The 27,707-nt window shown below is 42.7% G+C and overlaps 1 protein-coding gene across 1 annotated transcript; it reads right to left on the reverse strand.

The window, feature by feature from the left end:
• Positions 1–4,281: 4,281 nt before the first annotated feature.
• Positions 4,282–27,217, reverse strand: ATP12A (ATPase H+/K+ transporting non-gastric alpha2 subunit). The gene is made up of 23 exons (XM_058041133.1): positions 27,210–27,217; positions 25,189–25,420; positions 23,820–23,879; positions 22,301–22,504; positions 21,610–21,723; positions 20,970–21,104; positions 19,853–19,970; positions 19,063–19,331; positions 17,997–18,195; positions 17,479–17,588; positions 16,643–16,777; positions 16,217–16,409; positions 15,839–16,014; positions 14,678–14,814; positions 13,883–14,033; positions 11,818–11,986; positions 11,028–11,182; positions 9,991–10,114; positions 9,310–9,455; positions 8,247–8,380; positions 6,089–6,190; positions 5,469–5,560; positions 4,282–4,708 (listed from the first exon to the last, which is right to left on the reverse strand). The coding sequence occupies exons 1-23, from the start codon at positions 27,215–27,217 to the stop codon at positions 4,680–4,682; spliced, it is 3,192 nt and encodes a 1,063-aa protein (XP_057897116.1). The 3' UTR covers positions 4,282–4,679.
• Between the last annotated feature and the right edge of the window lie 490 nt (positions 27,218–27,707).

Raw genomic sequence — 27,707 nt, forward strand, 5'->3', positions numbered from 1 at the left:
TGCAACCCTGAAAAATTCCTTTTTGTCCATTTTCCTTCTGCAATTCTGGAAAGTTCCTTTCTCTCCATTTCCCTTCTGCACCAAAGGGAAGTTCCTTTCTGTCCAGCCTCCTTTTGCAACTCTGGAAAACCTCTGAGATTTACAAACACCCAATCTGCCTTTAGGCGTTCACTGACTCTGCCCTTGCTGGAAATGATGTCAATATTCTGATTTCTTTGCAAACCTCTGATCTGAGCTGTCTGCTCAGGCGTGGATGGGGTAGAACAGATGGCAAAGAACATTTTGTTATATCGGGGAGATATTGGAGTGATTGAGGCACAGGCAGCAGAGCTCTGGAGCTCTCAGGGAGCGTTCAGAGCTCTCAGGGTGAATAAAAATCTCTCTCAGCCTTTGAAGAGAGCTGTGACAAAGAAATGTTTGAAACACAAAGGAGCATCTGTTGAAATTCCTTGTTAAAAACAAAACTGATCCTACAGGTACAAACTATTTCAGAAGCATTTGCTGGGTTGGAGGTGTTTGCTCCAGATAAATCCGCTGCCTTCGAATACTATTTTTAAATTTTTTTTCTTTTTTTTTTCACTTTTTTTTTCTTTTTTCCCCTTTTTTTAAATTTTTATTTTATTTTTGCTGTTATTGATCTTCTAAGTGGCTTTTTGTTATATTTCCTGATTTTTTCCCCCACGTTTTATATTTCCTGATTTCCTGATAAAAATTGTTATATTTCCTGATATGGGAAATGTGAGTTCCTCCCCATCACCCTTGTGCAGAGGGAACATGAAACACTCATTTGGCAGCTCCCAGTTGCCATCATTTATTCCCTTTAATCTGCTTTGCCTCCCATTTGTGAACAATTAAAGATGCTCACCGTGGCATCTTCACGTCCTGGTGCCTCCCAGATCAGGAATCTTAGAGAGCTTTAGTTAAATTCCAAATCTGGGCAGAATAAACACCTTAGAATCCAAAAATCTGAATAACTGAGCTGGCAAGCTCCTTATGTAGCTGGGAAGGAAGAGAATTTGTTTTCCAGGTCGGGTTTGTGTTTGGCTTTTTCATTCAGCCTCACGCAGAACATTCAACCTTTGATGAGTTTTTTACTACTAGATGCATTTATTATTATTATTATTATTATTATTATTATTATTATTATTATTATTATTATTATTATTATTGCTGCTATCACAATTTGAAGGGTGGGAAAACATATATGAATAAATGAATCTTCTGTGCTAAATAACAAAAAATGAAATTCCTCCACTCATCTTTTCTGACAGGAGACAGAATTCCTTTGCTCTCCTCTCAGGAACATATGTTGGTGTTTAAATGGATGGATCCCATCTGGCTTTTAAGTTTTCCTCTCAAAATTTCCTCTTATTTTTTTTCTGCTGCTGAGTTTTTTCCAGCTTGCATTGCTTTGTTTCTTCATTTGATTTTTCTTCAAGCAGAGCAGCCAAAGTTCTCTCTGAAGTTGCATTTCCCAGGAACGGAATGATTTGTGGTCTTTAAAAGAATTGTCCTGGAAATACAACCAAGGAGCCAGATTATTTCCAGAGTTCCAGCTGCATTTCTGTCCCTTGGCCTAAAATCCTGGGAAATCCCTTTCCTGTGGCTCTGTGCTGTTTTGGGAGATCCGAGGACAGAACCTCCTGAATATTTTGGGTTTTTTTTAGTTTTGGCAGCAAAATCTGTTGGTGCAGCCAGCAGTGCTGATGTTTCATCCAGGTGACAACGGGAGAGGAAAGAGGAAAACCAGGAGCCCAAACCCTCCTGTCCCTGGCCAGGGATGTGATTATGGGGTGATAACTGCCAGGGGACAGCACAGCACCAGAAAAGCCTTTCTGTAAAAATTCTTTGTAGATTTGGTCTTCAGCCAGAGGAAAAAACAGATTTTTACTCCAGAAATGATATTGCAGAACGGCCACTGTGGTTTTAATCTTGGATGTTCCACACAGCCTCTCCAGGGGATTCCACAGAACCTTTCCAAAGATATTCCTAAAAACCTCTCCAGGCATCTTTCCCATGGGTTGTTTGAAGAAAAGACGGGTTTTTGTTTTAGAAATAAATAATAGAAATGAATAATATATAAATAATAGATATAAATAACATATTATATATTATATATTATATATTATATATTATATATTATATATTATATATTATATATTATATATTATATATTATATATTATATATTATATGTTATATGTTATATGTTATATATTATATATTATATATTATATATTATATATTATATATTATATATATTGCTTTTAATCTTGGATATTCCACAAAACATCTCCAGGGATCTTTCCCATGTGTTGCTTCAAGAAAAGATGGGGAGTATTTGGTTGTTTTAGAAAAAAATAATATATAAATAATATAAAATGAAATATAATATAAATAAATAATATAAATAAATAGTATATAAATATATAACACTATATTATATGTTATATGTTATATATTATATATTATATATTATATATTATGTATTATGTATTATATTATATATATTATATTATATTATATTATATTATATTATATTATATTATATTGTATTATATATTATATATTATATTATAATAATAAAAATAGTAATAATAGTAGTAATAATAGTAGTAGTAATAATAATAATAATAATAATAATAATAATAATAATAATAAATTTTGTCTTTAAAATAAACCAAAAGCTGCATTCTCTCCCAGCTCTGCCCCGCAAATTCTCCCCTCACTGAATTTCCTCTTCTCCTTTCCTCTTCCCGCCTCTGTTGGAAAAGGAATTTTGGCCCAGCCACAAGTGCTGGAAATGAGGTCGTGCTGCAGCTTCTCCCCTATCTCTGCTATCACTGAACCAAGATAAAATAAATCAAAATAAATCAGTGCTGGCTGCTGGCGGGTGCCAAGGTGCGAAATGAGTCAGGCTGGCACCTGTGCCCTGCTCCGGGATTGCATCACCAGCGATAAAAACACATTTCTCAGGAATTCGGGCCCGCCCGCTGTTTACAGCTTCATTTTGTGTCCCTCTTCCTCCTCCCTTGGCAATTCCTCTTCCTCGTGGCTCTCTGGGAAAAGCGCTGATACCGGGATAATTAATGCTCGGGGTAATTAATGCCCAGCGAGGCATTGAGGTGAGGGAAAGAAGGTCACAACATGCAAAGTGTCTCCTAGCAGGGAAGGGACAGCTTTAGACCGGAAATTTAAATTTAAAATTTCAATTTTATCTAAATTTAAATTTATTACATTTTAGATTTTATTATAAATCCCATAAATTTATATTTAGGTTTATGGTAGGAGCTTTAGGTTGGGAAACATCCCTCATTTCCCCTTCCCTTGGTTTTTCTCTCTCTTGGCTGCAACAGGACTTTTCCTTCTGCCCCATTTCTTTTGCAAAACTTGTCTAAACTTGTATTTAAAAGTGAAAAAAACAACATAATTTTGGGGGGATTTTTGCTTTAAAATTATTATATAATTTGTTTAAACAAGGAGTGGTACCTGCTGGTTTGTGCTGAAGTGACCTTTTGAAAAGAACTTTACCTGTAAACTAATGAATTCTAAATACAGGTAAAGTTCTATTTTGCCCTGGAAATTGGCACCTTTGGGAAGTGAGAACTGAATTTGGGGTTTCAAAGGGTTCCAGTCTGGTTGTGGCTTTGTCACATTCATATTTTCTGGAAAAATCCCTTTGCCCAGGATGTCTCTCCTGGGAAACTGAGAAGCCTCAGAGAAAAAGGAAAACAACAATTATCTGATTTGCTTCTCCTGTGTTTTGCTGCTTTGGAATGTGTTTGGAGATTGTTTATCCAACAGGTGATTTTTTGATTGGTTTAATGTGAATTATTTTGACTTATTGGCCAATCACAGCCCAGCTGTGTCATGAGTTTTTCTTTAGTATTTTTTAGCCTTCTGTCTGTATCCTGTCTCTATTCTTTAGTATAGTTCAGTATAGTATTCTTTAATATGATATAAATCATAAAATAATAAATTAGCTTCTTAAGAACATGGAGTCAGATTCATCATTTCCTTCCTTCATTGAGGGACTCAGAAAATACAACATGGCTTGATTTTCAAGACACTTTTATCAGAATGGGTGAAGTGTTTGGTCTGTTAATTGGGTAACAAAAGCAGGGCTGCAATTCTTTCCTCTGTGACCCCATTCCACTCAGATTCTCTCAATCTTTAATTTAAAAAAATAAATAAGACAGAGAACAAAAAAAAAAACAAAAACAAAAACATTTTTTTCTGGAAAAAAAAAGTTTTATTATCAAATTATTCCTATACAGCACAATTACCCGTGGCAAGGTAAAAGATCTAGGTGTGCCCTCACTTGGAATTCAGTTCTACCAGCACAAAAATCAACAAACAACTCCTTCAGTGCAAATTAATGCCTTGGATTGTGGGGAATTCCTGTCTTTGGACTGCTTTCCTCTCAGAGTTCTCTCCAACTCCATCTTTGAACGAGGGAAAATCGTAGTAGTTACAAAAACAGGTAGCATTTCAATTTCTAGGCTTTACAGTACAGTGGGAGGTAATTGCTCAGCCTCTAAAGTCCTTTTTTCTTCATTGAATCCATGAAATCTCTGCACCCCAGCACGGGGTGGATCCATGCTCGATATTGCACAGACAGGACTTGAAAGCAGCAGAGGCTGGGCCGGGTGGGGAAGGAGCTCTCCTGTGTCAGAGTCTTCAGTAATACATGTTCTTGTCCCACCAACCTGCAGGAGAAGGGAGGGGATAATATTAAAAATAAGAATTTAAAAATAATATTAAAAATAATTATAATTACATAATTATGTATAATTATATAATTTATATATAAGCATATATTTATTTTATATAATAAATGCATTTTATATATTTATATTAAATAAATAAATATATTTATTTAATATAATTTATTATATATATTATAATGATTATAATATATAATTATATATAATACATTTTTATTATTATAATTTATTGTATAGATTGTAATGATAATTATAATATGTAATTATATAATATGTAAATATATAAATATATAAATATATAAATATATAAATATATAAATATATAAATATATAAATATAATAATAAATAATAGAAATGTATTATTCATGTGAATTTAAATAAATTTTTATGTATTATATATGTAATAAATAAATTTATATCTAAGTAAATATATAGTATATAGTATATAGTATATAGTATATAGTATACAGTATATATAGTATATATTATAATTATACTATATATTATAATTATGTTATATATAGTTATATATAATTATATAATTATATATTCTATAATATTAGAAATAATAATAAAAAATTGGGGTGTTTTCCTCAAAAAGGTAAAGTGATCATTGGATAAAAATGGTTCAATTTTCAGCATTCACCTGCGAGTGGCAGCTGAGATGGGGGTGGGAGTGAAAGGGTGGGAAAGGACACATGAAATGAAAATATTTAATTAAAATTAGAGGAGTGCACTCACTTCCTGGGTGTCTCCTGATGAGCAGCTTCCGGATTTCATCGTAGACCCAAATCAGGATGGCAAAAGGCACAGCCACAAACCAGTACTGGAACCTGGGAGTGAGGACAAAAATCTCGCTCAGAAACACCTGAGAACAGCTCAGCTCCAGTTCTGGGGTCTCTGTGCTCTTCAATGTCACCAAAACAAATCTGCCCCTCCTCGGGCCTCTTTCCTTTCTCCTAATTAATCTCTCAAATTGATCATGAGCATGTAAAGCCTCCCAGTCTTAAATGCTTCCTGGATTAATTAATTCCAGGTCCCATTCAGAAGGAAATTTTGCCTGGTGTTATCACAGCAATAAATCATCTGACTGATTTATTTAAAAGAAAAGTTAAATGCTGGATGTGCTCATCAAAACCTTGGAGATGCTGGAAGAAATATTTAAATGTTGGTTTTGCACAGGTGGCTTTTCGGATCCTCAGTAGGAAATCCAGTAGGAGAACGTGGAAATTATGGCAGTAATGGCCTTTTTGGCCAAGAAACAGAGATTAATATAATGAATTTTTAAAAATATTTCTCCTGCAGTGGTGCAGGATTCTGTTCTGTGCCCACAAGGAGGGCAGGGGAAGCTCCGAGCTCACCTGAGTGGAGTGAAGTTCAGGGCTGTAACATGTCCAAGGCCATAGGTGAGAATCAAAGCAATTCCTATCTGGGAAAATATCCCCACCCAGATGACTTTGTTCCTGCAGGAAAAACAGAGAGGAAGTTAACCCTCTGTAAGAAAATTGAGTTAACCCCCAGTGAGAGAATTAAATAAACTCCAGAGTTAACCCCCTGTGAGCGTTAAATTAACCCCAGAGTTAAACCACTATGAGAGAGTTGATCCAGAGTTAAACCCCAGTGAGAGAGTTGAGTTAACCTTTTATGAGAGGGTTAAACTAACCCCAGAGTTAAACCCCTGTGAGAGGGTTGAGTTAACTCCAGAGTCAAGCCTCTGTGAGAGGGTTAATCCCAGAGTTAAATCCCTGTGAGAGTTGAGTTAAACCCCGAGTTAACCCCCTGTGAGAGGGTTTAATTAAACCCAGAGTTAACCTTCTGTAAGAGTTAAATAAACCCCAAAGTTAAACCCCTGTGATAGAGTTAACCCCCTGTGAGAGGGTTAAATTAACCCCAGAGTTAACCCCCTGTGAGAGGGTTAACCTCAGAGTTAAACCCCTGTGAGAGAGTTTAGTTAAACCCCTGTGAGAGGGTTAAATTAACACTAGTTAAACCCCAGTGAGAGAGTTGAGTTAACCCTCTTTGAGAGAGTTAAATTAACTCCAGAGTTAACCCCTGTGAGTTAAATTAACCCCAGTTAACGCTCTGTGAGAGGGTTAAACTAACCTCAGAGTTAAACTTCTGTGAGAGGGTTAAATTAATCTCAGATTTAACCCCCTCTAAAAGGGTTAAATTAACCCCAGAGTTAACCCTCTGTGAGAGAGTTGAATTAACTCCAGAGTTAAACCCCTGTTTAACTCTGGTGTTAGTTGTGATATTAACCCACTGTGAGAGAGTTAAACTAAGCCCACAGTTAACCCCCTGTGACAGAGCTGAGTTAAACCCCTGTGAAAGGATTGATTTAACCCCAGAGTTAACCCCCTGTGAAAGAGTTAAACAAACCCCAGTTAACCCTCTGTGAGAGTTAAATTAACCCCAGAGTTAAACCCCCTGTGAGTTTAACCCTAGAGTTAAACCCCTGTGAGAGGGTTGAGTTAACCCTCTGTGACAGAGCTGAGTTAAACCCCTGTGAGAGGGTTAAACTAACCCCAGAGTTAACCCCCTGTGTGCCAGCAGGACCCCTCTGGATCCCTGCACTCCTGCTCCAGGTGAGCTCTGCAGGCACAGGGCTGGGCTCTGTCCTGTGCCCCAGGTGCTCCTGCCTGTCCTGGCAGCATTCCCAGCCCAAATCCAGCTGTGGGAGACACCCAGCAGCACCTCCTCAAGGCTGCTGCTGCCCTGGGAACGTGCTCAGGGTGACTCAGGTGTTAATGCAAGGAGGAAGCACACACATAGGTGTAGGCTGCAGATAAAGGATGGAAAATAAATTGCTCTGCTATCAGAACGCCCGGGAGGCAATGCCAGCTCTGCTGCTGGCCTCTGGCCCAGCTGATATTTGGAATTCTCCTGGGATTGGAGGTTTGCAGAGGGCGGCCAGCACTGTCTGCGGGAGTTTGGCCAGCTGGTATCTCCCTTCCCAGAGCCTCGAGTTATCTCAGGGAAGTCCAGACCTGCTATCTCTTGATAAGGAGTTCAGAAAGTAATCTGGAAGAGAAACTCCCTTTCTTTTCTCTAGTAAACATTTTAATGAATGGAAAGTTGGTTTTAAGCTGGTGCATTTTTAGAATAACCAGCACAATGTCTTTAAAGAAAATCCCTACCCTGAAGCAGAAACGAGGCTGAGGGGAGGTGTAATAAAATATTTGCCTGAGATCTGTGATTGTTCAAGGCCAGGCTTAATCTTTGTGCAAAGACTGAAAGCGAGAGGGCCAAATCACTGAGCTCACCTGCTTCTGAAGGGAGCAGGAGGCTGACTTGAACTGCAGGTTTAGATTAGATAGGAGAAAAATCCTTCCCTCAGAGGGAAATTCTTCCCAGTGAGGCCCTGGCACAGGTGCCCAGAGAAGCTGTGGCTGCCCCTGATCCCTGGCAGTGCCCAAGGCCAGGCTGGAGCAGCCTGGGATGGTGGAAGGTGGGATGAGATGAGCTTTAAGGTCTCTTCCAACCCAAACCATCGTGGGATTGTGCATCTGCTAAACTCACCTGAAGAGGCCCTGGCGGAAAATGGAATTCCTGCGAGTTTTCCTGATGATCAGATCAGCCACCTGCTGGATGGTGATGCTGACAAAGAAGGCTGTGTAGCCATTCCACTGCAGGTACATGCGCTGGTAGTGGGTCTGCAGAGCCAAAGAAACACCAAAACCATTTTAATTCACACCCTCCCACCTTCCCCAGGCTGCTGCCAAGCCCCATGAGAGATTTCATGGTGTGAATGCAGGGCTCCTCCAGATTTCAATGCTCAGATTTGGGCCCAGCTTTATTCCAGAGCTGAGTCACGAGGCTGCAGCATGAGCTGGGGGTGAGGAGCATTTGTGTGGATTTATCAATGCCTGCTGTGCCTTGTGATTCTGCACAGGGAGAGGGGGAGGCTGCAGAGAGCTTGGCAGAGGTGCTGGGAGAGAGCATGGTGAGGATGGATTTTGAGGGATGGTGAGGATTGATTTTGAGGGATTTAACCACCCAGACCAGAGAGGAAGGTGCAAGGGGCTGGGAGAGGATGATCAGGATTGATTTTGAGGGATTTAAACATCCAGACATGAGAGGAAGGTGCAAGGGGCTGTGAGAAGATGGTGAGGATTGATTTTGAGAGATGCTGAGCATTGATTTTGAGGGATTTAAACATCCAGATAGTGAGATGTCCAGATTTTAAACATCCAGAGGGGTTTAAACATCCAGAGAGGAAGGTGCACCTGGAGAGGCTGTGAGTGAGAAGGTGGCAAATTGTTGAAAAATGAATGAAAGAGCAGAGGCTGAATGAAGGAGCTGTGTGGCAGGGAGCCCTAAAGAGTCTCCCCTGAAGGAGCATGAGATGAAAACCAATTCTATTTCCATTAAACCTCATTTGCATTCCCTATCCCTTTATTTTGGGGGAATTTTTAAGCAAGCAGGTGGACAGGGAATTTTCAGGGTGGAATTTTCTGTGTGGATTCCTAATAACTAATTCCTATTAATAATTAATACCTAGCAATAATAAATTCCTATTAATAATTAATTCCTATCAGTTCATTCCTATTAATTGCAAAGGGAATTTCCAGGGCTGCTTTACCCATTGCTGTCCGTAGGAATCCTCAAAGTCGTTGATGGCATTGTTCTCCCAGTTCACCCTCACTCCCAGCAGCGTGGAGGGCAGGAACCCCTGCTCAGCGTAGACCGTGAAATAGGTGACAAAAGCCCCCACCGACTGCATGATTCCTGCGGAAACAAAGGGGCAGCAGTGAGGAAAAACCGAAATTAAGGAGAACTGGATGCATGAAACGTGCTAGAGGTAGTTTGAGAGTTTTGGTGCTGGGAGTTTCTTGCACTCTGTAGTTAAAACCTCATTTAATTGCTGAATAATGAGCAACAGGAGGGGGCTGCTGGGTTTGCAGAGGGAGGGGTTGAGTTTCATCTCCCAGATTTATATTTTTTTAAAATGAATCAGCTTGATCTTGCTTTGCTGACACAAGAGAGAGAGTCTGGGAGGGGGAGGCCAACCCACCAATCTGCAAGTACAAGTAAATTTATATATTTTTTAAATTAATCAGCTTGATCTTGCTTTGCTGACAGAAGAGAGAGAGTTTGGAAGGCCAACCCACCAACCTACAGGTAGGAGTACACAGCAGGAGTACACAGGGGTTTGCAGAGGGAGGGGTTGAGTTTCACCTCTTAAATTTATATTTTTTTAAAATTAATGAGCTTGATCTGGCTTTGCTGGCACAGAAGAGAGAGAGTTTGGAGGCCAACCCACCGATCTGCAGGTAGGAGTAGACAGCCAGCTGCTGGTTCACCAGCCGGTCCCTCCTCTTGTTCCGGGGTCTCCTGTTCATGATGTCACTCTCAGCTTTCTCATAAGCCAGAGCCACCGAAGGGATCTGCAAGAGAAACAAACCCTCAGGGGCTGGGGGGCAATTTTTGCCTGATTTTTGGGGGTTTAGAAGCAATTTGTAGTTCCCAAGAGGTTCTGCTGAATGTTGGCAGAACAGAGAGGAAGATTTGTGTGGATCCCTAATAATTAATTCATTCTTATTAATTAATTCCTATTAATTGTAAAGGGGTTCGGGGAAAATCTGAAATATGCATGGATCTGGTGATCAATACAAAATCTGGAGGAGGTTAACAATAATTGAACATTAATTTAAAATTAAAGGGTCTTCCAGGTCCCTTGGGCTGGGCTGGATGGAATGTGAGGTGTAGGTGCAGAAATCCCTCTGATGTCTTGGTTAAAACACAAGATATTATATATTATATATTATATATTATATATTATATATTATATATTATATATTATATATTATATATTATATATTATATATTATATATTATATATTATATATTATATATTATATATTATTATATAGTATATAGTATATATTATATATACTATATTATATATTATATATCATATATTATTGTTCTTATATTTTAATTATATTATATTATATTATATTATATTATATTATATTATATTATATTATATTATATTATATTATATTATATTATATTATATTTATTATATTTATTATTTTTATTTTTATACATAATTGTTCACTGCTGATTCTAGCCTGCACCAGATGTCTTTGTGTCTTTGCTTCCTGCTCCCTTTCTGCAGGTTATTGTTGTTTTCTACTCTTCTTTCTCTCTACCTGGCTGCTTTTAGTCCCTTTTTTCGCTGCCTTTCTCATCTGTAGGATAAATCCCCTGTTCAGGATGTGCCTCCACCCCCAGGCCCTGTCCCTGGCAGGATATTCCAGCAGGAAATAAATGACTTTGGAGCTGCCAACTCACAATGTCCGTGCCCAGGTCGATGAAGAGGATGGTGATGGTGCCAATGGGCATTGGGATGCTGGCGATGATGTAGATGAGGAAGGGGCAGAGCTCAGCAATGTTCTTGGTCAGGGTGTAGGCAATGGTTTTCTTCAGGTTGTCAAAGATCAGGCGGCCTGGGGGAACAGAAAATTCTTCTGTCTAAGGGAATTTCTATCAGGAAAAGAAGTTCAATTTAACTAAATGAGGCAGAAACATTTACTGCTTATTTCTGCTTCCCTCATGTGTTTCATCATGCATTTTGTAATTTGGTTTTGTTGGGTTTTTTAAGCTCCCCTCCCTTAAAGGCTTCTGAAAACTCAAGTGTAATAAAACATTTCTTTTGATGAGGCAGTTTGAGGGGAAAAGCCTCATTCCCCAAAATGCTGTGGTTGTGATGGAAACCACAAGTGAAAGAAGAGTGGGATGAGTGCTCCTGTCTTAGGTGAAGCACAGTGCAGGTGATGTGTGGGAAAATAACAGAGGGAAAAGGTGGAGAAAATAATTTCTATCTTTGTGAGGCTTCAGACTGCATTGGAACAGGTCAGGAAATGCTTTTATCTGAAGCCTAATCAAACAGAGACAGCAAATTTTTATTATGTGTGAGGAGGGAGATTATTTCCTTATTCTCTGATTGCCACGTGTAGAAATGGATTTAATTCCCAGCTTTCCCAAATATCAAATCCACAATTCCAGAAAGAGAAGAGAGGAAGATCAGGAGGCCCTGCCAGCTGTTTCCAACTCAGAAAATGGGAAAGAACATAATCTTTACCTTCCTCCACTCCTGTGACAATGGAAGCAAAGTTATCATCCAGCAGGACCATATCAGCTGCGTTTTTGGCTGCATCAGAGCCAGCAATGCCCATAGCAATCCCAATATCTGCTTTTTTTAGGGCAGGGGAGTCGTTGACTCCATCTCCAGTCACGGCAACCACAGCTCCCTGGAACACACAAAAGCATCCAGATGTGGCTTTGGGAGGAGAGGGTGGATCCTGCCAGCATCAATCTTTACATTTCTAACAGAAAAATGCTGATAGGAAATTCTGAATCCTCTCTGTACCCACATCAAACACAGCCAGGGGTCAGGAGGGTGGTGGGCAGGGTTGGGACAGCAAGCTCAGAGTTTTGTGTGGTTCCTTTTACAGTAGAGACCTGGAAAATTCAGGGATGTGAATGATTCACTGCTTCCTAAAGAGTAGATATCTCAATTAGATGCATTGCAAATGCAATTAGTCTGATAGTTTGGTATAAAGAGGATTTAAGATTTGGATATCTGCTCTATGTGTGCGTGGTCCATCCCTGTCTGAGCAGAGCCAGGCTCACCTCTGACATCTGGGGGAGGTTTGATTAACACAAAATGTCCTGGATTTTTTAATGAAGTGCTACAGAAACAGCCAGGCTTCATCTGATTCATAAATTATGTAACTGTCGAGTTAGAGCCTGTCTTCATCCTATCCCAGCAGCTTCTGGCCATCCTCAGTCTGGGCTGGAATTCTCCACTAATCCAAAAGATGGAAAACTCTGATTATCCAGCTCAGCTTCTTTGTTATCTCCCTGAACATCTCCTGCAGCTCCAGGCTCTGCTCTGGCTGGTGCAGAAGTTTCTGGCTTGGTTCAAGGCAGGGTGCTCAGAGTGGGGACAAAGCCAGGCAAACTGATTAATAAAACGCTGAATTTCCTGTCCCTGGGGGGATTGAGCACAGTGTCACTACCTATAAATAATGCCATGTACAGAAAGGCTTATAAGCTCTAAGTGCTAAACATAGCTGGAGTGTGGCTGGGGGAGGGTGTTCCTTTTCATCCCTAAAGAGCCAAATCTGCCAGGAGTGTGGGAGTCTGAGCAGTGCAGAACACGTTTACCCACCGTGTGCCTAGCGGAGACCATTCAAAAAATGAAAACCACATCAAATTGAAAAGTTTTATCTCTTTTTTTTTAACTCCCTGGAGAGCCCTCCAGGCTTAAACCCAAAGAGCTGACAAAATGCTGATTGGGGAGCTCAGTGCTGGCATGACTACAAGAATAAAATAATATCTTATGCCACATCTTCTCTACAAAGTCCAGGCACAGCACAAGTGCGGCTTTAATTCACAAAATCTACTTGGAAGATGTCATTTTTGACTGGAGAATCTTTTGATGGCAATTTTCATCTTTTACAGAGCTCTGTAATTTTTTTTTTTTTTCCTCCTGTGCTGGCTGCACTCCAGGCTGTTTTACATAATATTGCCCATGGATGGGACAAACTCTCTTTAAATCCTGCTGCCTGATTTACAGCCCTGGGAAGTAACACAGATAAGAGCTGGTGGTACATAAATCACGCTCTGGCATTCTGTGGGGTTCATACCTCAGAATCACAAATAATCCAGGCTGGAAAAGAGCTGTGAGTTCACCTGCTCACCCAGCACTGCCACAAACCAGTTCCACTCCCAAACGTTCCTGTGGGCAGCAGGACATGGCTCTGAGCAGCCACAAGAGATAAGAGGAGGGGATGTGGCAGCAGCATTGCTTTTATCTGGGTTTAAAGAATTTCTGAGGGAATTCTCCTTCCCAGCCAGGGCGCAGGAGGCTTTTTGTGCTTCTCAGAGTGCCAGGGACAATCCATGCTCTGGCTACAGCTCCAAACCCAGGGAAAGCTCATTTTGTCACCGGGAGCTGTGTCTGCAGCGGGAATTTGAGCGGCTTGGATTGAGTCCAGGCAGCTTTCACGACAATCTGTTAGATAATGTTCTGGCACGGGGAAAGAACTATAAACAGAGCTTGGGGAGCACTGGGAATTGGCTCCCAGCCTCCAAACCCTGCTCTGTGTGTGTGTGTGTGACCTTTGCCAGGCCTGCCTCACCTGCCTCTGACAGCCCTCCACGATGATCAGCTTCTGCTGGGGCGAGGTGCGCGCGAAGACGATCTCGGCGTGCTCGCGCAGGATCGCGTCCAGCTGCTCCGAGCTCATGTCCTTCAGCTCCATCCCGTTCACCACGGCTGCCGTGGCTTCCCTGCAAGAGCCACGGGCAGGGCAGGGTGGATTTTTGGGTTAGAAGGGTGGAAACGGAGCGCTGGTGGGATGGGCGTGCAGCTGGATGGCGGGAAAGCGGCAAATTGAGTTAATTGCAGAGGCGTTTGTTGGTAATCAGCAGGAGTTGAGTGAAAGGCACTGCAGAAATCCAGAGTGGATCACAGTCACTTCTGGATACAGAGGGGTCTCATTGAAGCTTCAGAAAATGCATTTTAAAGAGGCCTCTCACTGGGAGGAGCAGAGGAAGACATCACTTCTGCAAAGAGCTTTTATCCTTCCCTTGTGATGCTATTTTTTCCCCATTTAAGGGGTGAAGGAGGAATTTGGGCTGATGGTCCAAACTGGGTCGTGTGATGCTGAATTTTGCTCTGTGTGTGTGTGTGTGTTTAGTCAAACAGGCAGTGACAGTGACTTCCACATGATGTGCAAAGAATAATTCCCCAGATTTTCTTCTCGGGCAGCAGAGATGAAAACCACTGAGTGGACACATTTAGGTGGAGATGACTCAAGAGTGGGAATGTGTCATAAAAAAAGCAGAAAGCGGCGGGGATGTAGAATAAAAGCACCATGGAGGGAGCAGGGAAATGAAGCCCTGGGGGCTGCCCAGGCTCTGCTGGCTCTCACCTCCTGTTGACCTGCTCCACAGGGATGTTGAGGCGCTTGGCAATGTCCTCCACGGTCTCGCTGGTGGCTGAAATGATGCCCACGCTCTTGGCGATGGCCTTGGCCGTGATGGGATGGTCGCCAGTGACCATAATGACCTGAGCAAGGGACAAGTGAGTGCCAAATGGCCAAAGGTGGGGGGAGATAAGGGACAATGTCCGGTTTTGGGGAGCAGGAGGCACTTTGGGATCAGAGCAGCGCTGTGTACACAGCAGAGGGAGATTAGGGGCGGTAATTGCCCAGCTCTGTACCAACATCTGGGCTCTGCCTCTCTTCCTGAGGCTGCTTTATCAGGGCTCTGGAGGAAGAACTCGTCACAGGCAGCCAGATTAGAATAATGCAGAATAAAGGAGCCCTTATATAAGGATCTATATTAGGTACATTCAGTGGGGAGGGTTTGTTAGGATATTGCATCTTAAAATGGATCCTTGTGACTGAGGTGTCCTGACAGATAAGGCACAGCCTTTTCTTGCTTTTCTCAAAGAAAAATTGCCAGATCTTCAGGCTACAGAAAATTTCATCAGGGTTGGAGTTTGGGATTAGTCTTGTCTGAGATCTGTAATTCCAAATAAGATTTTCCTTGATTTAGATAGATTTCACTTCTGCTTAGGGCTGAGAGTTTACTTGTTGGTCCCAGGGAGTGAAATTAGGGGAATTACTGCTTCAGGTTCCACTTGAACAGTGTTAAGATTGGTGATTCCTCTGGGTAAATGTTCAAAGCAGTGTCCTGATGCCTTCTCTAGAATTGTTTCTATCAATCACCTTACTCTGTTTACAAGCAAGTAATTCCAGCTGGTGTGGGTTCTGCATTCTAGAAATGAATCTGATAAGAGAGTATCTGAGCTTTTGCAAATTTGGATTTCCAGGTTTGAGGGGTTTGTGCAGTTCCTATAGTCTGATTCCCACTTAAATGAAAATGTTTTATCTCTAGGGATTTTCTAAATTGAAATTATACAATGGTCTTAACTAAGGTTAAGATTTTTAGTAGCTGTTGCTAGAAAGACAATTAGTGACGATGTGGCAGAAGACCTTAAATTTTAAATACTTTAAATAATACCTAAAATAATCGTAATGGGTCTTTCTGCAGTGAACCCACTGTGTTTTTCTCTGTAAAATCCTCACCTTGATGCCAGCACTGCGGCACTTGGAGACGGCGTCGGGCACCGTGGAACGGGGTGGGTCAATCATGGACAGGAGCCCCACAAAGCACAGGTTGGAGGCTGGGAAGTTCATGGAATCTGTGTCAAACTGGAAGGACTCTGGAAACTCATTCTCAGGCAGGTACAAGTGGCAGAAACCTGAAAAGGTATTTAGGTTGGTGAGATGGGCAGGAAAACGTGGGAGAAAGAGGAGAGGCTTTGCTCTTGCCCATGGAACTCCAGCATTAAACCATTTTTCCAGGCATGCTGGATGTGCCAAGACTTTAAACCCCATTTCGCAGGTTTTACAGCTGAATTTTACCCCATTTCCATGTTTCACCCCGTTTTCCCAGGCACTCACCCAGCACTCTCTCCCCCATGCCCCCCAGCTCCATGTAGGCTGTCTGGAAAGCTTCTGCCTTCTCGCTGTCCAGAGGCTCCTCCTTGCCGTTGATCATGATGGTGCTGCACCTCTCCAAAATCCTCTCTGGGGCCCCTTTCATCACCAGCAGGAAGCGTTTGTCCTGGGGGTCGTCGGTCTCGTGGATGGAGAGCTGTGCCACAAACAGGAGAGGGGTTGGAGGAGCTCAAATTGTCCTCATTTCCTTCTGGTTTCCCATGGGATTAATGTTCTTTTCCATGAAGAAATCATGAATCCCATCAAGTGGAATGAGCTGTATTTATTATAACTTGAATTACCCCATTAAGGCTTCCAGGTCACCCATTGCTGCATCAGGCCCAGTGATAGAAGCAATCTGGCATGATTTCCAAAAATAATGAAACACACCTGGAATTTGTTGGTGGAGTTGAAAGGGATTTCAGCCACTTTCCTGTTCTGTGCTCTAATGCTCATCACGTCCCCCAGAATGACCTCAGAGAATTTCAGCAGAGCTGTCTCAGAGGCATCTCCAACCACGACCCTCTGTGGGCACAAAGGAAGAAAACATTTTACTTTTACATTTCCACAATTCCATGGCTTGCTGCACACTTCAGCAACAAGGAATTTCCATTTTTATGTTCAAGTTATCCTGGAAAAAAAAAATTAAAATAGAATTTGGGGGTGTCTGCTTTGCTCTTGGAGTTGGAACTGAGCCACAGCAAACTGTAAAGCAGATTTGGGGTCACACTCAGGGCACTACAGGTGAGCTGAGGCACAAACCCAAATTAATGTGAAGATGGTGTTGATGAGTAAACAGCAGGTTTGTCCTGGTAGCCCAGTCAGTAGAATTTACTACCTTCAAGCAGTCATGTGGAAAGACATCAATTAAGGCATGTTTACCTTTGCTATAATAAATTAACAGTGCAGTAATTACTGCTCCTGCTACTTGTCTTGCCCTTTTCCTGGCAGGCACAGTTGGGTTTGGACAATGCACAGGGACTTTTGGGGCTGTCCTGTGCAGGGCCAGGAGTTGGGATTGTGGTTCTCCTCCAATTCAGAATAATTTGCATTTCTATGCTCTTGGCTCTGTGGTTTTTATCCTGTGTTAAATTTTTTATGTGAGTGTACAGCAGTAAAACCACTGTCAGTAGGAGCTTACTGGTAAAATGGAGATTGTTAAAGCCAAACAGAGAAAATTGTTTTTTCAGAGGAAGGGGAACAAGCTGATGTGAAGTCAGAGGTACCTTCATGATGGGGAGATTTTCCTGTCCTGGCCGGAATTCCGCCCGGTTGCAGAGAGAGACAATTTTTGATAACGCTGTCCATGTGGGGGAACTTTGATCAAAGGGCTGGGCTGAGAGAAGCAAAACACACATTGCATCTTTTAGCACGCTGCATGACACAAGTAAAATCTTAATGGTGAAAAAACAGAACTGACCTATTTGCAGAAAAAAATTATTGTTTTGACAGCTTGTTTTATGGAAAAAAAATTATATAAATTTTCCCTCCAGCAGTGCTGGCAAAGGGGTTTGGATGATGTTTGTTTAATTCCCTACTAAATGTAATCTTGGCAATAGGTTCTGGAGTAGAACCTCCTTCGGGTTTACTTCCTGTGAGTGGAATTCAACATTAATTATTTTTTTTCACATCTCACATGGCTAAGGAGGAATTTCCACGTGTAGAAGGAAGAACTGTCTGATTTAGCCACCAAAAGTGAGCATCCTGGGATGGATCCTTCCCACACCCCCATTTTCCCATTTACTTGTTTGATCTTCACTGGTGTCGGCTGAGTAGATCTGGTTGTCAAACCAGAGGTGGGCAACAGTCATCCTGTTCTGGGTGAGTGTTCCTGTCTTGTCGGAGCAGATGATGGAGGTGGAGCCCAGGGTTTCCACGGCCTCCAGGTTCTTCACCAAGCAGTTCTTCTTGGCCATGCGCTTGGCCGTGAGGGACAGGCTCACCTGGCAGGAGGGAAGGGGCCCAGCTGTCACCAAGGTGTGGCTACACACAGGTGTAACGAGATTGCATTCTCCTGGTATATCTTTTGTGGGGTTTGTAAGAGAATATTTTTAATTTTTCATTTTTGTTGACTGCAGTGCTTTTTTTTTTTTCCCCTCCCTTTTTTAATTTAGAATCTGAAGTTTGGTTGTAACTAGCACAGGTAGATTTGCTGCTGATAGGAGCCTACTGCCTGCTGATAGAAATAATAATGTTCTATCAGAGGCTGTTTGAGGTGGAGGAACATGAAAAGGGCAGGGAGCTGCTGGTCACCAGCTCCATGGATCCTGCAATGATTCCCTTCATTGTTTGCTTCACAGTCAGCTGCCTCAGACAGAGAGCCCAAGCCACAAACCTTTGTTATCATTCTTTGCTATTCTATTCTTAGCAAGCCTTCTGATGAAATCCTTTCAATATAGTTTTAATGTAATATATATTATAAAATAATAAATCAAGCCTTCTGAAACATGGAGTCAGATCCTCAACCTTAGACCCCTGTGAACACGGTCACACTTTGGAGCCAGCAGTGTGTGCTGCTCCTCAGGCAGGGAGGGATTTTAGTGCTGGACAATTGGTAATAAGTGGAGTTTTCATGTGACTTTCAGGGTACAATGTCCCCACTTCCAAGTGGGAGCGGGTGGTGGGGAAATGAGTCACGTCATTGTACTCAGCAGCCATCGAGGCAGAGCAGCACTTGAACTTAAACCCCAGCTGGCTTTGAGATGAATGACCAGAATTACCAAATGAAGGGTTTATCCTTGGAATAAGAACCCCCATCCCTCCCCAAAGCCAACCCAGCCCAGAGCTGGAGAAGCCCAGCGCAGACTCACCGTCACCGTGGCCAGCAGCCCCTCGGGCACGTTCGCCACAATGATGCCGATGAGGAAGATGATGGAGTCCAGGATCTTGTAGCGCATGGAAACGGAGATGATGAAGAAGAGGACCCCGATGGAGATGGCCACCCCTGCCACCAGGTACACGAAGTGCTCGATCTCGATGGCGATGGGCGTCTTCTCGTTGCCCACGCCCGAGGCCAGGGAGGCGATGCGGCCAATGATGGTGCGGTCCCCGGTGTTGATGACAACGCCGGTGGCAGTGCCTGCAGGTACAAAAAACTGTCACCTCCAGGGCACACAAACACTCTGAGGAAGCTGCAGGCTGACATTCCAACAGGTGTTGATGGGAAAATTGTGAGGAAACCACCGTCAGTTCAAATCCATTGATTGGTGCAGCCATAACCACGCTGCGTGTTGGAACAAATGCCAAGTGTGACCACCCCCAAGGTCACTCTTTAATCTGCTCTGGTCAAAATTCATGTGGGCAATTAAACCTCCCTCAAGTTCCTCAAAGCAGAATTACTCAAATGAGTTAGCAGGACTAAACAGCACCTGTGCAGATGCCTTTTTTTGGGCCTCTTCTCTCTGTAAGATGATATGTAATAAAAATTAGAAGCTTTCAGTTTCCCTGAAGTTGCTGAAGGGAGGTGAAAGATTAACTAGAAATAAAGATAAAAGGATGTAAAGGTGTGCACACAGGATAATAGACGTGGCTGGAGCCAGTGGAGAAACAGATAAAGAAGAAGAAATGGGATTTCCATGCTGAGTTTCAGGATCAGCTCACCTTCCACACAGGTGGTGGAGTAGAAGGCAATGTTCCTGGTCTCCAGGGGGTTCTCATGGGTGAAGTCACAGGAGCGGGACTGTGGCTCTGACTCCCCTGTGAGTGAAGAATTGTCCACCTTTAATGAAAGGGAGACATGCCCAGATTAAAGTCAGCAGTACACAGAGGTGTCCAGCCCGGGAGGTGAGGTGGCAGCCTCATCCATATCCATTTATCCATATATCCATATATCCACATATCCACATATCCATATATCCATGTATCCATGTATCCATATATCCATATATCCATATATCCATGTATCCATATATCCACGTATCCATATATCCACGTATCCATATATCCATATATCCATATATCCATATATCCATGTATCCATGTATCCATATATCCATATATCCATATATCCATATATCCATATATCCATATATCCATATATCCATATATCCATGTATCCATACATCCACATATCCACATATCCACATATCCACATATCCACATATCCACATATCCATGTATCCATGTATCCATGTATCCATACATCCATACATCCATACATCCATATATCCATATATCCATGTATCCACGTATCCATATATCCATATATCCATACATCCATATATCCATATATCCATATATCCACATATCCATATATCCATACATCCATACATCCATACATCCATATATCCATCCAATCAGTGACATCAACACCTCTCAGTGCCTCTTCTCTGAGCTGCTGCTGTCCCTGACAGAGCCTATTTCTGTGGCAATTCAGGTCAGCCAATGCTGTGTGTCTGTCAGTGGGACTTTGAGCAGTAGCCTGAGAAAACATCCAAATTTTGAGGATCTGCCTCCAGTAGAAACTCTCATGTTTTATTGGTGCATCTGCCCTGTCCTGGCAAAGAACATGGCATGGACTCCTTGGATGTTCAGAGAGGGAGGCGTCAGTCCTAGAGGAGCTCAACATCCCATTCAGGCTTCTGCTCTCTGCCTTCATTAATTATGTCGAGTCACAGCTCTAATTACCCATATTGGTTGTGTACAAATTATTCCTATGTAATAAATCACTCCAAATTCTGTTTTCCCCCTTTCCTTTGCTCTTCCAAGCCCTGTTTACCTTGCAGCCCTGAGTGAAGATGAGGCGAATATCTGCAGGGATCCTGTCCCCACCCTTGATCTCCACAATGTCCCCAACCACCAGCTGGTCTGCTGGCAGCTCCTTCTTCTCGGCATCCCTGAGGACAAGAGCTTGCTGGAAGACAGAAATGGGACAAAAATTAGCTTTGTGCCACCCTCTACACTGAGATCCTCCCCTCTGTTCTGGGACAGAGCCAGAGCAGGAAAGGTGGAGAGGAAATGAGAGAATATTTGACATCCAGCTGGACTGCTCAGCCTGGAATTTGGGGGATTTGAGATGTGAAGTGGCCTTGGAGATGGGGAAATGCCTTCCAGGGATGTGCTCACATGCCATCAGGGCTGTGGGTAAAAGCAATGGGCTGCAAAATGTGAAACCCAGCACATTTCACCCTTCTGAAGGTTTGAACTGGGCACTGAGATCTCTAACCCAAGGATGTGCATCCCACAATTCACAGATCTATGAAAGCAACCACTGTGTGCTTTTTAGCAATGCTTTGTGATTCAGGACATTTATCTGGGTCATTTCCCAAGAGATAAATTCAAGTTGAGCTTGCTGGGCTTCCCTCATGCATTATTGGGATGAATTTTGGCCTCATTTGAAAGGCACTGGTGGTTCTCACCTGTGGGATCATCTTGCTGAAGCTGGCCATGATGTTTGTGCTTTTGGCTTCTTGATAATAAGCAAAGATGCCAGTGAGGATGACGACCAGGGCCAGGACTACTCCGAGGTAGAGCTGAACAATAAAAGATATAATTTGATTAATTTAAAGCACGTTTTCATAATCCCTCTGTTAGAATGAATCAGTTCTGTGCTGCTTTAAAATGAGGTTGCGGCCAGGTTAAACACAGGTTAAGAAAAGAACTTTCAGGTGTTGGTCTGCAAGTGATCAATTGAAGCTTTTTTTTGTGTGTGTAAAATAAAAGGTTTTAATTGCTTTAATGATCTAAAATCCTTCTCTAAACTGACACAATCCTGATTACAGTGTAAAAATATTTAAAAAAACAGCAGAGTAGAACTCAAAAAGGGGAATTATTCAGACACTCTTTACTCTCTGGTTGAAGTCAAAGTCTAAAGTCTTCAGACATTTTTACTGCTCTCAGAATTCTCAAGAATTGTGATTATGCCCAGTGGCCCTCAAACCTTTGCCCAGGCACTCTTTAGGCGCATGGTGTGGCAATGTTTGAGCTTTTATCAGAAGTGTTTGGCAGCGGGAGAGCCTGGTGAGAACAAGAGGCCTCCTTGTAGTTACTGAGTAACTGCGGAGTATTGAAACCACCCAGTGCTGGCGGGGTGGGCGCCCATCCACTCACGTTGTCAAAGGCTGAATCCACGCCCTGAGCCAGCTGGATGCCAAAGGAGATCCAGGAGAAGCCGGCCCCGATCCACAGGAGGATGGAGAAGCCCCCGATCATCTGCTTGAGGAACTTGACGATTTCTGGGGTGGATTTGGGAGGAGTGAGCGCGTTGGGGCCGTCCCGAGCCAAAATCTCTGCTGCTCTTGCACTTGAGAGACCCTGCAGAAGGAGGGGACATGTTTACAGTGAAATCACAAAGGGATTTTTACCCCAGCTCAGAGCAAAATGCCCATGCTGTTTTTTTTTTTTTTTTCACACATTCTAAATAAAATCACAAAGAGATTTTTACCCCAGCTCAGAGCAGAGTGGCTGTGCTGCTGTTTTTTCACATGTTCACAATGAAATCACAGATTTTTACCCCCAGACCAAAATGCTTGTGCTGCTGCTTTTTCACACATTAAAAGTGAAATCACAAAGAGATTTTTACCCTGGCTCAGAACAAAATACTTGTGCTGTTGCTTTTTCACATGTTCACAATGAAATCACAAACAGATTTTTACCCCAGCTCACAGCAAAATGTTTGTGCTGCTGTTTTCTCATATGTTCACAGTGAAATCACAGATTTTCACCCCAGCTCACAGCAAAATGTTCGTGCTGCTGTTTTCTTATATGTTCACAGTGAAATCACAAACAGATTTTTTTACCCCAGAATAAAATGCCTGTGCTGTTGTTTTTTCACACATTTACAATAAAATCACAAACAGATTTTTGCCCCAGCTCAGAACAAAATGCCCATGCTGCTGTTTCTTTCAGGGTTGTTTGTGTCACAAGCCAGCTGCAACTCTGATTTCCAAACCTCCTGATTTCAGAGTGGCTGCTATTAATTATCTGCTGTGGAGAAACAGCCATTTCTTATTTCTTCTGGAGCACTGAATCTGGGGCCACATCCTTCAGGAATTTCCATTCTGCTGGTTTTCAATCCAATATAGCTGGACTAAGTGTTTGGAAAGCCAGGGGAAAACTGACATCCTTTTGCTATTATTTTTTCATTTCCACAAGGTGTTTGCAGCTCAGGAGGTTCTTGAAATTCTTGTCTGGGCTCTGGCCACGTTCAGTGCTTTGATATTCAAAAGTCAGGTGTCAAAGGGACTTGGGTGTAGTTTCTCAAATTTAGATTTTCCTTCAAAATCAGCTCAATCCATGCAGTCTTTGGCTATGAACTATCACGGTGAAAAGTGAATTGTGGCGAAATCAAAAGATCAGATAACAGCTTTAGAAAAAAAATGAGGTGCTGGTGCAAAACCCTGAGGTGCCATTTTTGATTTCAAAGCAGTAGCTCAGCTTTCTTCAGCCTCGAGAGAAACTCCACTTTAAATCCAGGGCAGTGCTCGTTGGCTCGATGGCTTAGGCTTTACTGGGAGCATCAATGCAGGCACCCACACACACCTAACAATGAAATTCCTGCTCCTGGGAGCTCTGGGGAGGCCAGAGGAAAATGACTGAGGCAGTTCCTTAGGAAGCCCTATGCACTTACTTTGTCAATGCTGGTACCATACTTCATCTCCAGCTCCGAGGTGCTGAGCCTGTGGTCATCCTGCATCCCAAGAGAGACAGAAAATTACAATGAGCAGAGCATCAGACTGCAGGAATTTTTATTCCCAAACTACCTGAATCTGGGAACGTGGATGAAGTTGCTTGTATGACACCCCACTTTCATGAATTAGACAAATCTGCACATTGATAAGCACAATATCTCCCACTGGAAGATGAGAAGTTTTTCCTTTTGATTTGCAGAGTGCTTTTGTAAATAGCTCCCTCCTCCAGCAAATCTGTCACAAGAACAGGGTGGCGTGCTCGTGTTCCTGCTTCTTTTGGATAAATCATTTCAGTCTGCATGCTGCAGGGCTCAGAGTGTGTGTGACAGCAACCTCTGCCCTCGATTGCCAGGGTAGGGAATGTGAATTATCCTCCTCAGTCTGGTGGAAAGGGACAACAGGTTCTAAGCATGGGTAAAAAGGGTGTGGGAGAGGGAAATCTCAAAGCTCTTGTCCTTGGCCTGCAGTGACACCTCTGTGGTATCGTTGGCCTAATTATATCTTGTGCTGAACCGGGATTTAGAAGCCAAGAATTTGAGAGATCTCCCAATTGTTTTCTCAGAGTGATTCATGGGTACTTGGGTGAGTCAATTCCCCTGTCTGTGCTTTGGTTTCTCTTTAGAAACTCGGGAGTGGAGTTACAGCCCCGGTGGCAAAGACAACACAGACAGAAATATTTACCTGCTGCTGAGCAGATCTTGGAAACCTGCTGGGTGAATGGGTGAGAGAACCATGGATTCAATATCTAATTTTGCTGTTCCTTGAGCTTTTAAATGCCATCCAGCCTGTAAATGGCCTCTCCTGTGAGCTGCTCTCACAGCAATCCCAAAAAGAGGTCAGCATAATTACCCTCATGTTCCAGATTGGGAAACTGGAATGTGTGGAGAGGAAGCAACATTTCCAAGAGCAGCCAGCAGGTCAGTGGAGAGCCAGGAGGAAAACACGGATTTCTTGAAGGCCAGAGCAGTTGGTTTGGGTAAAAACCCCTGAGTTTAAAGCTGAGACATGCTCTGGAATCTCTGGAGAACAATTCTGTGGTTCTGCCTCTCCTCTGACTCCTGGCTGGCTGTACAAGTTGAAATGCTGATGGCAGTGATTCCATCTGGGGAATGGCTCCTTTTTGGGCAGATAATGTTCTGTACCACTGGTGGCTTAATTATCCTCTCATTTTAGTATTAATCTTGCACAGGGTTTCACTGGCACACTCCAGGAGGGTGAGGAAGCAAATCCTTCCCTGTGCCAGGATTTTCAGTGCAGGACACTCCCTGGATTTCATGGAATGTGTAATGGAGGCTCAGCAACACTCACCAGGTCCAGTTCTTTCTTCAGATCTTCTGCCTTCTTTTTCTTCTTGTTGCCTTTTTGGTCTTTGTGCTTCTCCTCTTCATCTTCGATCTCTGTTTTTTGCAGATCTTTTGTCCCATAGATCTCAACAGAGTAAACATCAGACCTTCTCTGTAAAAGACCACAAAAAAAGTCAAAATTTTGCAGCTCTACTTTTTTAGACAACTTATAAATTTCTGCTGTCACTTTCTCCTGGCTGCTTAAGGTGTTTTTTCCTGTCTTATCCAGAGATCCATCCAGTTTGTGTTACTGTGATTGTGATCAGGACTTTATCAGGTGCAAATTACAGGGATTGCTTTGGGAATGTACAACACTTCCTGCAGCTCATGGTCTAAAACAAGTGTAGGAAAATACTGCTCAGTACCTCAGCAATGAAAATTATTCACTTATTTATCAGCTCCAAGAAGAGATCGGTGGAAAAGCAAAATATTCATGAAAGGAAAGAGGAGGGGAAAATTATCCATTGAGAAATTACTTGTTCCTGGAGCTTTTCAGACCCATAACTTCAAGATTCAAATTTTAATTACAATTAACACTTAGCAATAGATATTTGCACTGAATTCAGGTGAAGAATGGAGGTAAACACCAAGACTGAATGCCAAGGAGGAGCTGCTCTGTTTCTGCCCTCACAGAGCTCAGACCTGGCAGGGATTTCGCCAACAATTCCCTTCTTTTTGGCAGTGGAATATTGGGCTGTTGACCCAGGGAGGCTGCTGCACCTCAGGGAATGTTTTGCTTTCAGTGATAACTCGGGGGTTGTGCTGTTTCCAAGCCCTGGGTTAACTCTGCAGTGTGCAGGGCAAACTTCCCTCCCGTGCCACTGATTAATGATAACGTTCCAGCTCCCAAATTATCCTGGAAATGACATGCCAGGCCTTGGGAGAGCCATGGGTGACCCCATTCCAGAGGTTTCCTTATGGGTTAAAGCCCAGAAGTTCAGGAGAGCCCCCTTGGATGTTCCCTGGTGGGACAAAGCACAAAGCCAGTGCTTGGCTTCCTGAGAGATCTCGGCAATGAGGGAAGAGCTCTCCATAGCATAAAGAAAGCTTAAATAATGGAAACAGCAAGAAAAACAATAATAATTGGGGTATCTTGTTTTTTTAATACTATTCTGAACACAAATCTGTCATCTAATCCTCAGCTGTCCTGTAACCAAAGGAGTGTTTAAATCTTGATGTTGTCTCTTGATGAAGGGGAAAGCAAAGAGCTGCTGAGCAGTTTGAGCACTTAAAAGACTGAAATATTATTCCTAAACACTTGATTTTGCTTGGGGATGCACATCCCAGAGACAGGGCACGCCTGTTATAAGTTATGAATTTTTTTCTGCCATGCTGAAGATTCATTATCTGTTTTATCTATTGGGATTTTTTTTCTCTTCACCTTCCTCCTCCTCCTCCTCCTTCTTCTCTCTTTAACTCTCCAGCCCAAAAAATCTGTTCAGCTTTTCAAATCCCTGTAGAGCACAGAAACCAGGAAAAGCAACAGCTCTCTGCTGGGAAAACTTGGCAGATAGAAGAGAAAAATAGAGAAATTTTCTGAAGTCAGTAAAATCTACTGTTCACTTGTAAGCATGACCTATGTTAACCTTTAACCTTCAGAGTTTCATAAAATCTCAGATTTTTGGTTCAGCCAGTCCAAGAATTCTTCCCAAGAATGCAAACTGTTCATGTCTGGTATTAATTCAATTTTTCACTTAGCCTGCACTTATAGCATAGATCCACAAAATAAAACTTAGGAAGAAGCACAAGGGGCAGTTCCTTGGGCATTGTACCCACCTTGAGCATCTTGGTGAGTTTATTCCTTTCCTGATGGAGGGAAGCAGCCAAGCCAAAGCCTCTGGATCAAAAGCCAAAAATCTCTGGATGCAAAGCCCAAGCCCAGCTGGGGTCTGTGGTGGCTCAGAGCAGTGCTGGAGTGCAGAATCTCCCCGAGGTGCTGGGTCCCTGTCCTGTTCCAGCAGGTGTTAGCTGGAATGCTGCTCCCACCTCGGCATCCTCCAGGCAGGACCAGCTCCCTGTCCCAAGGCTGTGGAGAAAGAGCTCTGCTTGCTGCAGCTTTATAAATCAGCATCTTGGGCTGCCACTCCACCCCTCCCCTTCCAGGTCCAGCCCATCTTCTGTTTCACCTGGAGTAGGTGGAAAAATACCACAGTAATGGGCATGTGGGTTTCAGGTCAGATAGGTTCTAATTATTCCTTTGTAGTGTTTGCTCACAAGTAGGGAACAGGTGTATTATTCATCTTGCTGGAAGCAAGGAGTTTCCTCCAGAGACTTTCCAGCTCCAGGCTCCCCTGGGATCCTGGGCTGAAGGAGGGCTCTGCACATTCTGTCTCACCTTGCCCAGGTGATGCTCTCCTCGCCTGAGGCCCCTCCAAGTTGAATTCCTGCCTTATTTGCAGGGATTTGGTGGAGTGGTGCTCTCTGAAGCTTCACAGCTTGGACTTCACTCTGAATCCCTGCCTTGTATTTCGTGTGTTTTCCACC

This window comes from Melospiza georgiana, chromosome 27, assembly GCF_028018845.1.
Source record: "Melospiza georgiana isolate bMelGeo1 chromosome 27, bMelGeo1.pri, whole genome shotgun sequence".
Lineage (NCBI taxonomy): Eukaryota > Metazoa > Chordata > Aves > Passeriformes > Passerellidae > Melospiza > Melospiza georgiana.

Coding starts and splice junctions, on each gene's coding strand:
- ATP12A (XM_058041133.1), bottom strand. Junction 23,880..25,188: donor TGAAGAAAGAACTGGACCTG/GTGAGTGTTGCT, acceptor CTTGGGATGCAG/GATGACCACAGGCTCAGCAC. Junction 6,191..8,246: donor TTCCGCCAGGGCCTCTTCAG/GTGAGTTTAGCA, acceptor TTTTTCCTGCAG/GAACAAAGTCATCTGGGTGG.